This window comes from Pundamilia nyererei, unplaced genomic scaffold (assembly GCF_000239375.1).
Source record: "Pundamilia nyererei isolate P.nyererei 1_Seehausen unplaced genomic scaffold, PunNye1.0 scaffold00185, whole genome shotgun sequence".
Taxonomy (NCBI): Eukaryota; Metazoa; Chordata; class Actinopteri; order Cichliformes; family Cichlidae; genus Pundamilia; species Pundamilia nyererei.
This window is the reverse complement of record NW_005187586.1, coordinates 835,620-846,913: the sequence shown is the minus strand read 5'-3', so window position 1 is coordinate 846,913 and position 11,294 is coordinate 835,620. Positions and strand designations below refer to the sequence as shown.

At 43.6% G+C, this 11,294-nt stretch overlaps 2 protein-coding genes across 3 annotated transcripts in view; one reads left to right on the top strand and one right to left on the bottom strand.

The window, feature by feature from the left end:
• The window catches only part of clpb (ClpB family mitochondrial disaggregase), a 520,737-nt gene that overhangs the window by 224,101 nt on the left and 285,342 nt on the right, over positions 1-11,294 (bottom strand). The window lies entirely within an intron of this gene.
• pde2a (phosphodiesterase 2A) overlaps positions 1-11,294 on the top strand; it is a 176,749-nt gene that overhangs the window by 49,777 nt on the left and 115,678 nt on the right. The window contains exons 1-2 of one of the 2 annotated variants that reach the window (XM_013914299.1): positions 10,712-10,888; positions 11,140-11,230. In XM_013914299.1, the coding sequence (XP_013769753.1) occupies positions 10,854-10,888; positions 11,140-11,230 (126 nt within the window). In that variant the 5' untranslated portion in view covers positions 10,712-10,853. Of the gene's footprint in view, positions 1-10,711; positions 10,889-11,139; positions 11,231-11,294 lie in introns of those variants that run through there. The other variant, XM_005746911.1, reaches the window with a different exon arrangement.

Sequence of the window (11,294 nt, the reverse complement as noted above, 5' to 3'; positions counted from 1 at the left end):
CTTAAAAAATAATCGCATATCGCATCGCAATCGCAATATTGGGGCAAAAAATCGCAATTAGATTATTTTCCATAATCGTTCAGCCCTACTTGTAAGGCCATCTTTGCTGTGACCTGAGACTAATTAAAGAGTAATTTCTTTAAGCAGTCTTCAGGAATAGTTCTCCAGACTTCTTAAAGCTCACTCAAAGCTCTCCTTTGGATGTCACACACTGCTTCAGTAAAGTTGAGGTCCGGGCTCTGGGGAGACCAATCCACTACTGATTGTGTTCCACTGTGTGTTTTTCTAACCGGGTATGTTTTTACTGCTCTGGCAGTGTGTTTGGGATCATTGAGCCTCCACCATGTTTTCTAGATGGGTGTAGACACTCCTGTTGTACCTCTCGCCTGACCTCCTCTATACACACTCATGATTACAAATTTAGATTAATCACTCCACAAGACTTGTTGTAACTGATTTTCAGTCCAGTTCTTGTGTAATTTGGCATATCCCGGACTTTTCTTCCTGTTCCCTTCCTTAAGAATAGCTTCTTGACAGCCACCCTTCCACTGAGACCATTTCTGATGAGGCTTCAGTGAGCAATAGACAGATCGGCTGAAGACTCGGGTACATCGCCTAACCCTGTATTAACATTTATAGCTGAAGACATGAATTCTTAGCAGAAATAAGGAAACACTTATTGTAATTGGAAAGGTTTCTGCAGTAGTCCAGATCCTATTCAGCCCGGCCCTTACAGCCCTTGAAGCACAGTAAACATAGAGAACATAGAGAAGCTGAAACAGCAAAGGGAGTTTCACACTCCTAAAACTCTTCTCATATCTTATAAATGGCTCCTGTAAATAATGTATGTATTCATTACTAACAAAGCCAGTTACAGCCCTTTACGGTGAGAGCAGAAAGCCACATCACAGACATCTACAAACACCAGCACTCTGCGCTCATCACCTGTGAGACTAAATCAATTGCATGCTGCCTTTTGTTGCAGCTTCTGATTTCTTCAAAACCACCCAAAACCACCCAAGTTACAATTAGCGCAAACCAACATTTTTTCTTTTGCAATTTGGGGGTTTTGGACACTGGGACACACTGGCTTGTTTTCAACTGCAATTTATTTTCTTCGAGTTTTTACAGAGGAAAAAAAAAAGAAACCTAGAAAGTTTAACAAATGTAACATCTGTTCTAGAATTTCGGGTTAAGGTTGCGGTGGCTCAACAGCCTCTCAAAGCTGCAGACTTCCCTGACCCCAGCAACCTCCTCTAGCTCATCTGGAGGGACTGAGACACTCCCAAGCCATTCGAGAGATATAATCTCTCCAGCGAGTCCTGGGTCTGCCCTGGGGCTTCCCCAGTAGGACATGCCCGGAATACCTCACCAAGGAGGCGTGCAGGAGGTATCCTAGGCATGATGCCCGAACTACCTCACCTGGCTCCTTATGATGTGGAGGATTTGGCTCTACTCCAAGAAAGTTCAAAACTTGCAAAGTGCCTCTTAAATTTAGTTACATAAAATCACTGTCACTTACTAATTTATCATCACTTCCATAGAGTGTTTAAACCCACCAAAGTGCTGGCTTTGCCTGCACCAATAAGAAGCAATTGTTGTTGCTGTAAATCCAGTTGAAGCCTCCTTTCCTTTCCTTTCTTTCTTTTTTTCCATTTTCATCATCCTCTCATCTGCCTGTACTCAGTTAGGAGACAGCGCGTGTTGGTATGGAAACTGGCTTATAAACCTTTCAGGTTGCCAACGCACTAACTCACATAGCAACCACCAAGCAACCTCTCAAAATTTTGCTTTGTGATTTTTGATGAACAGAAGTCAGAAAGGTTTGTTATTTATGCTGTTTGGATTCTGCTGGCCGTGACACAACGCACAGCTCCACTGTTCGCACAAAGAGCTTTGGATTTGTAAGGTGCTGTGACCGTTTCAGTGAAATAATGACTCCCACAACATCGGGCTCGAAACTGACTGGTGTATAAAATGAAGCGAACCGAGCATTGTTTGAAAAATCAGTCACAGTCATATTAAGACCTTTGCTTATGAGACACTTTGATCAAACTGTGTAAAAAAAAAAAAGAGGCCTGCATCTTGAGAAGTGAAAGAGGGTTTGAATCAGAGGAGTGTGGTGAATACATGCTGTACAAAGGTGAAATATGTGCATGTGTGTTTTCTGCGCTTTTTTCCCTCATCCCGGTTGCAATGTTATTGCAGTTTTGTGCGTTCAAATTCATTGTTTGCCAGAGCTATGCCTCGCAGAGGAGACTCGCGTTGACAAAGGCACTGCAGTGTTGAAACACGTTATCAATACAAACAGAGCAGCTCGCCCTCAAGTGCATGTGTGATCGCCTGCGTGACTTTCCAAAGGAGGGCGTGTCGTTGTTGCCTTCCTGCTGTTGTTTTACTGCTTGTTTTGTTTAAGGAAATTAGTTATGAGTAAAAATAAGTTTAAGTAATTTTCACACACATGCTCAGACATACACCTCCCTCTAAACTGTTAGTCGCACGCTACTTGGAGTATTTCTTTAAACCGAGCAACTTCACTGTAATGGGAGATGACAGTGTTTCAGTACAGGAATCGCACCAGTAAAAACGCCCACAGACAGAATGATTAAAGGTTTGCACATTGCTCTGTAATGGCTTTGCAGTGAAGAAAAATCGGTGGGTGCTTCATGATCATATTGAGTATTTTAGCATGTGGCGATCAATAGCAAATAGTTGTGGTGAACAGTTCAGCCCAGAGGTTTAGGGTCGTGCACGCTCAGTGTTTCGATTACAAGTACAGGTCGCACGTTGAGAGGCAGTCTGGTCCGACTCCGAATGACTGCAGTTACTAGTCTGCAAATAGCTGCTGTCTAATTTATAAACGCAGAATGATTGCCAGAACATTGCAGCCGGTCTGGGTCAGTTTGCACTGATCAGCACAGTTTGTCTGCAGTACCTCTCATTGGAAGAGGGGACTCAACTCAAGTGGTTGCCAACTGGTTTTATTTTGGTTAAATTCCTATATATATATATATATATATGAACCTATATAATTTTGTAGTTGAATTACTGTCCTGCAAAAACTACACTGATCAGGTGCAGCATTATGATCTCTGACAGGAATAACACTGATTATCTTGTTATCATGGCATGTGTAAGTAGATGAGCTGTATCAGTGAGCGAGTGAACATTTTGTCTTCAAAGCTGATGTGTTAGAAGCAGGAAAAATGGGCAAGCGTGAGGATTTAAAGAAGTCTGACAAGAGCCAAAATGTAATGGCTAGATGACTGGGTCAGATTATCTCCAAAACTGCGGCTCTGCAGTTCCCAGTCTGCAGTGATTAGTATCTATCTAAGAAATGAACAGTGGTGAACCAGCGACAGGGTCATGGGCGGCCAAGGCTCAGTGATGGATGTCGGGAGCGATGGCTGATCTCTGCGTCCAAAAGACGAGCTACTGCAGCTCAAACTGCTGAAAAAGTTCATGCTGGTTCTGATAGAAAGGTGTGTGAATACACAGTGCATCCCAGTTTGTTGTGTACTGGGCTGCAGAGCTGCACACTAATCAGGATGCCTATGCTGACCTCTGTCCACCATCAACAATGAGCACTTCAACTAGTTTGATGAATCACATTGTCTTTTATTTCATGTGGCCAGTTGAGCATGTGTGAGCGTTGCTTAACTGGGGATCACCTGGCACCAGGATGCATTATGGGAAGAAGGTAAAATTCAGTGTGATGCTTTGTTCTACAGGGAAACCTCAAGTTCTACCATCCATGTGGTTGTTACTTTGACACATACCACATACACTGTAAAACACTACTCCCTGATGGCTGTGGCCTCTTTCAGCAGGATAATGTGCCACAAAGCAGAAATGGTCCAGGAATAGTTTGAGGAGCACAACAATGAGTTTGAGCTGTTGACTTGACCTCCAAAATCTCCAGTTCCTCAATCTAATCAAGCAACTGTGGGATGTGCTGAACAAGCAAGTCTGATCCGTGGAGGCCCCACCTCCACTGGTGCCAGATACCAGAACACCCATTCTGGGGTCTTGTGGAGCATATGCCTAAATGCGCTATTTTGACAGCAAAAGGGGGGCCGGCACAAAATTAGGCAGGTGGTCATAATATTATGCCTGATCGTGCCTATAGCCATTTTTGGAGGAATTTCTGTGCGTGTAGGAGTGAGATTTGCAATTTTCACAGATTTATCACAGATAGTTGTCAACGTTACTGCATTCAGTTACAAACCATTCGCAGACTCACTCCTGCTTAATGCCACTGTCAAGAGTCAAGAGTCAAGACATTTCATTGCCGAAGTTCCTTGTGTAAAGTCTCGGTAATTTTTGAGGTGCCTTGGCCTCTAAGCTGTTTTTCCTAGTGCAACTGTAACGTTATTATTAACTCCTGTAGACAGACTTGCCTTCTCCATCCTGCAGTTTGTGCTTTTATTACTCTATTTATTTATTACTTTTATGTGTTATTTATTTATATGTCCTGTTTGCGGTTTGTCATCCCACTGGTTGCATCAGATGGCTGCCACCGTCTGACCCTAGTTCTGCAGGAGTGTTTCTTCCTTTTAAAAGCAGGTTCTTGTTACCCACTGTCAACCAGGGGTTGGTCGCTTTAATCAATAACTGGGTGTCTGACATTTTACTAATAGGTTCCATGATGGATTGTTTCAGCACTGCGTGTATAGCTAAGGTAAAGCATTGTGCATTACATGAGGTATGACTGCTATTGTGCACAATAAGTCGTCTTTGTGAGGTGGTTCAGATCCATTTGAGTTTTATCAGCCTTATCTAACAATCTTATATTCCCACTATGAGCATGATCAAGTAATTCCTCTCTTTGTCCTTACCTGCTCCACACACAGTAGAAACACTTCTCCAAATGCACTTTCCTCATCAAGCGGAGCACATCCCATCTAGAAAAAGGAATCGCTATTGTTTTACAGAAAAGGGTCAAGTTGCACAGCCCCCCTTTCAAGCTTTGATGGAGGTCCAAAATGAAAGTAAGACAAAAGAGGGCTGATTTTGGAGAAATCTGCATTGAAAATGAATCCTTTCATTTACATTCTAGTGATATTCTCAGAGAAAAATAAATAGTGAAATGTCAGTACGGTTGTAAATAGCTGTAATCTACCAGCTGAAGGCTGTTATCAGTCTTTAATCACAGGGTACTATAATATGTACATAAAACTGCATAAAGACTGCCCTGTAATTAGCATCGTAATGATACAGTTAAATAGAGAGATAAACATAACAAAACATAAATACATCATTGTCTTAACTCTGTTTGGCTCAGTCGCATCGGAGAGGGCGCTGCTAGTGTGGAGGATGAGGAAGACTTACATTCAACTGACACCTAAGTGTGTGTGTGTGTGTGTGTGTGTGTGTGTGTGTGTGTGTGTGTGTGTGTGTGTGTGTGTGTGTGTGCATCAGGATGCTGTTAATATATCTCCACCATTATGTAGATTAGCCCTATTCCCCTGAGTGCAGCTTTACTGTTTAGTGCTTTCAATCACTCAAAGAGAGTCTGGACAAAAGCGAGCTCTGGATTTCAGCATATACACACTTCCAATCACAGTTTTTCAATAGACATTATATAAATCTCATACATTCACATATATGTTTTATTCATAAAGACAATACACAACTATTAGAGCGCGGTTACTGGCTGGATCATCATCCGATCCCGTGTTCACTGATTACTAATTATGGCCCTTCACATTGGATTCAGGCTGCCAGAGTTTGTGTGTGTGTTTGTTTTACAGGTCTGTGTGTGAGAAAGAGCAGTGGGTGGGTTCACGGGGTGGGTTTGTGTGTTGATTGCGTTTGAGCAGCCCTGGTTTTAATCAGAAACAAGAGATCAATATTCTCTTCAGCTGTACTATGGCAGCAGTAACGTGGAGAATTGCGTTTCCGTGTTTGCGCGTGCGTGCACGTGTGTGCATGTGTGTGCATGTGTGTAAAAGGTAATCTAGATCACCGAGTCCACGGCAGATGAAGAGACAGTCTTTGAGGAGAATTTGCTTTGAACTAACCCATTTTGAGGTGTGTGTTTGTAGTTCTGCTTGTGTTTCTGAGTATATGTAAGGGCCTGCTCTCCTGCCTCTGTGAGTGTGTGCCATACAGAGCTGATGATATGAACTGTGTGCTGTGCTGATTATGTCTTTGTGTCTTGCAGCTATTAGCCAACACAACACAGTCGATACAGTCTGAGCTTGTGCTGTACTGGAATAACCCTTCACTGTTTACAAAACAGGCAGTCGCTGGGTTTGATATTAGAGCATTTTATATCCGAGCACTCTCACCTCAACATAACCCCATGAGCCAGGGCTTAACCTCTGACTGCCTGTGAACTCAATAAATTCATAAAAGGATTCAACTGGGTTTGGTTCTTAAATTTAGTGTAGTGATAAATTCATAAAATAGCGTGTGCCATTGATTATTTGTCCAGCATGAGGTTGTACATTAAAGCAAAAGTACTACTCAAAGACGAATAGCCATTGCTATACGCTCTATGTGATTTTGTATGAATGCTTAACCTTCTTGAATTTATTTCAGACATTTTCAGCCTTCAGTGAACACATCACAACAGTGCTTAGTTTTAATTGTTTTTCCAAACAATTACCATTATCTTTCCCGAGTCAGGCCAATTTTCAGCATTTGAACCGAAGCTGCTTACTTCATTTGAATCGGTCCGCCGTAATCCCACACTGTGGCTGTCTGTCTGTGATAGCTTCAAATCTGTCCTCAGTTAAGTGGCCTAGCTGTTGTCAAACTATCATACAAACACCTACAATGTATTAAAAATAACAAGAATTACCAGCAGAGTGTTGACTTGATACGACTGCTTAAGAAGAGCATCCGCTAACATGTGATGTGACTTTGTAAGCGTGCCTAGTCATGGTTTGTTGTGAGTTTGACAGACTTGCATTGGACAGACTCCTTTTAGTCTGTTTGACAGCTTCATGCTAAATGTCCTGTCGCTGTCAGCATCGCTCTAGACTCCGACATGATAAATCTGCCGGCTGATTAAAAGCATCGAGCTCCGGTGGTGTGTGACTGTGTTTCTGCTAAGCTGGTTTTTTCGGATAAATTAGGGTTCCTCCTGCTTTTGATTTTCAGGATTTATTTTCAAAGATTTTATTCTGTTTTATTTAGACTTAAGAAAACTCTATCAATAATAAATGCGGGTGTGAAAAAATGAAAGGGCCAATGATGTAATTGAGTCTTTTTTTGAATACTTCTAGACACCGTGGGGAGTTTTAAATGATTCTTCATCGATTTTTATTGCCTTTGAAACTGTGTGCGATGGTAGGAGACCCAAGTAACCTACGCCAGGATCCTGTTTGTGGACTTCAGCTCTGCCTTCAACACCATCCTTCCAGACCATCTCCAAGGCAAGCTTTCCCAGATGAATGTGCCTGATCCCATCTGCCGGTGGATCACTGACTTCCTGACGGACAGGAAGCAGCATGTGAGGCTGGGAAAGAATGTCTCGGACTCCCGGACCATCAGCACCGGCTCCCCTCAGGGCTGTGTTCTTTCTCCTCTGCTCTTCTCCCTGTACACCAACTGCTGCACCTCCACCCACCAGTCTGTCAAGCTAATTAAGTTTGCAGATGACACCACCGTTATCGGACTCATCTCGGACGGGGATGAGTCTGCCTACAGGAGGGAGGTTGAACGTCTGGTGTCCTGGTGCAGCCACAACAACCTGGTGCTGAATGCCCAGAAGACAGTGGAGATTATTGTGGACTTCAGGAAGCACACAGCTCCACTCCCCCCCATCATCCTGACTGACACCCCCATCACCTCTGTGGACTCATTCCGCTTCCTGGGTACCACCATCACCCAGGACCTGAAGTGGGAGCCCACCATCACTTCCGTCATTAAAAAAGCCCAGCAGAGGATGTACTTCCTGAGGCAGCTGAAGAAATTCAACCTGCCAACACGGACGATGATGCAGTTCTACACTGCAATCATCGAGTCCATCCTCACCTCCTCCATCACTGTGTGGTACGCTGGAACCACTATCAGGGACAAACAGAGACTGCAGCGTGTTGTGCGCTCTGCTGAGAAGGTGATCGGCTGCAAACTCCCATCTCTCCAGGACCTGTACACCTCCAGGACACTGCGGCGTGCAGCTCGGATCTCAGCTGACCCTTCTCACCCTGGATACAGTCTGTTTGACCTGCTCCCCTCAGGCAGGAGGCTCCGGTCCATTCGCACCAGAACCTCTCGCCATAAGAACAGTTTCTTCCGCTCTGCTGTCGGACACATGAACAATAACCATATGACTGTTCCCACCACTAACACATGACCCTACGCTGTGTTCACTGCATCATTCCATGTTTGGCACTGATCACCACCTGCACTCATGTATATATCATGTATATATCTATCCACTTAGCACTTTAATTCTTATTCTTATTCTTATTTTTATATTTTTATGACAGTATGTTGCACTGAAGCACCGCAGCAATTTCCTAATGTTGTAAACCTGCTCAACATCTGGCAATAAACCCTTTCTGATTCTGATTCTGATTCTGATTCTAACACCAAAGCATTCTCACTTTTCTTCTCCTGTTGCTATATCATAAAAACTGTAGCCTGAAGGTTTGTGCACAAAGATTTCCTTTATCAGGTCACGTGATATGATTAAATGTTCCAGAACAGCAACCAAATTTAAATAAAACAAAATAAGACTTTATCAAAAACCAGAGGATGTTGTCAGATATATTTTAATTATCTATGCTTGTTACTTTTGCAACAACAGCTCTTCCACATCTGACTTCGCTGACACGAATTTTCATGAATTTCCAAATATCTGCAAATAAATAAAGTTATTTTAAGTGGTTCCACAAATAACCTGATGTTTTGGGGTTATTTTTTGGGGGGGTGGGAGTTTCTAAAGTCTACACAGATGTCAAGGAAAAGGGACGGTGAACTTTTAAACCAGAATGTGTAACACAGTCCTGTGGAGTGAGAAGTGTACCGATATTCAAGGACAAAGGTGACGTGCAGAACTATAGTAACTGCAGAGAACTAATGCTGATCAGTCATCTTATGAACAACTGGGAGAGCGATATTGAAGCTTGGTTAAGAATAGAGATGATGATAACTGAGCTGCAGTATGGCGTCATGCTGAGAAGGATCACTACAGATGTGATGTTTGCTTTGAGAGTTTTAATGGAGAGGTATAGGTGAAGAGAGCCTGGAGAGGTGGAGGTATACGCTGGAGAGAAGAGGAATGAAAATCAGTAGAAGGAAGGCAGAATACATGTGTGTGAATAAGAGGAAGAGAGGTGGAAAAGTGAAGGTGCAAGCGGTAGAGACAGTGAAGCTAGATAAATTTTAAATACTTGGGATCAGCCATCCAAAGCAACGGACAGTGCACAAGAGAGGTGAACAGGAGAGTCCAGGCAGGGTGAATTGGGTGGAGACAACTGTCAGGGGTGATGGGAGACAGAAGAAGCAGCAAGAGTGAAAGGGAAGGTTTACAAGATGGTGAGACATGCTGTGATGTATGGTTTGGACAGTTACTGGGGCAGAGCTGGAGGTGGCTCATTGGGAGTGACCAGGATGGAAGAGAATGAGGACATCAGAGGAACAGCTTAAGTCAAGCAGTTTGGAGACAAAGTTAGAGGCTGAGATGGTTTGGACATGTGCAGAGGAGCGACGGTGGCAATGTTGGACAGATGAAGTTGCCAGACAGAAGGAAAAGAGGAAGACTGCAGAGTAAGCTTCATGGATGTAGTGAAGGAGGACATGCAGAAGTTTGGTGCGACAGAGGAGGATGATGGGGACAGGGTGAGATGGAGCCAGATGACCAATAAGGTTGTGGATGGATGGATGACACAAACACATTTCTGACCATAACAAAAATACTGGATTAAATTAAAATGGTAAATGGCCTGCATTTGTATAGCGCTTTACTCAGTCCCTAAGGACCCCAAAGCACTTTACACTACATTCAGTCATTCACCCATTCACACACACATTCACACACTGGCAATGGCAAGCTACATTGTAGCCACAGCTGCCCTGGGGCGCACTGACAGAGGCGACAGAGGCGAAAGGTCAAAGGTCAGCTTCAGTGTGACATGACGCTGTGCAAATAGGAAATAAATCTATACAGAAGGTGAGCTTGTGATTATATTTCTGAGTTTGGTAAACACTGGCTGATGATTGTAGAGATTTTCTGTGATGCTCGGTTGATGACGTTAGGAATGCATCCATGTTTTAGAATTTGTCGCTTCTTTGTAGCCACAGCCACATTTGAAGCATGCCTGCAGTTTTGTTCCATTAGAATTGGCTCGTGAGCAAATACAGGAAGTTTTATTCTGTCTTGGCGAACTGACAAACCAACAAAAAGCAAGAAAACACAGGTAACAAAGCCAAGTAAAATCAGTTTAACCTGACATTTCATCACTATATATATGTTCTTATATATATTTATATATAAGAACATGTTGGCAGAAGCAAACGACAAAACCGAGATGGTAATTCTATTTCTTTTTTTGAAGTCGGCCCATTATGTGTGTCTTTATAACAGTGTTCCCTTCAGCGTACATACTGACAGTAGAGAGATGAATCATGGGGAGGGTTTGAGGGAGGCGGTAAGACCCAGAGGAGGAACATAGAAAGAGAAAAAGAGAGAGAGAGAGCGAGCATGAGAGAGAGGTGGGAGGAGAGAGGAGGAGGGACTGTGTTCACTCTCAGCTCTATGCATTGCAGCTCGTGGAGTTAGCGCGCCAGTGTGCGTCTCAGCCTGCCAGCGCGAGTGTGTGCTTCGGTACTTCGCCGTGTGCGCGAATGTGTGTGTGACTCCGGCGCTCTCTCTGCGTACGACAGGTGGAGATGACATGACTGCGCTTGAGAGGAAGAAAGGAAAGGACCTGTAAGGACTTCACAAACACGTTCACCTTTTTTCTCCCCTCCTACATTCCCTCACACACACCTTTAAATTCCTGCACTCCTCAGATGTAGGAAGAGATAAATTGTTGTGTCTAGGAGTGTGTGTGTGATGGAATGGAAATGCTCCTTTGCCAGCAGCTTATCACTTAAAGTCTGACAGCTGGCGTGCACAAAGGACAACTCAAACACGCAGACACACACAGAGGTACTCACTGCTGTTTTTGATCCCTACAGACGTGGTCAGCAAGTGTTCCTGCGTCCTGACGAGAGTTCAGCTCCAGCCCTGAGTGCCAGACAGTCCACCACGCTGTCCGAACAACTCCAGGTAGGATCTCTTCTCTTCTCTTCTCTTCTCTTCTCTTCTCTTCTCTTCTCTTCTCTTCTCTTCT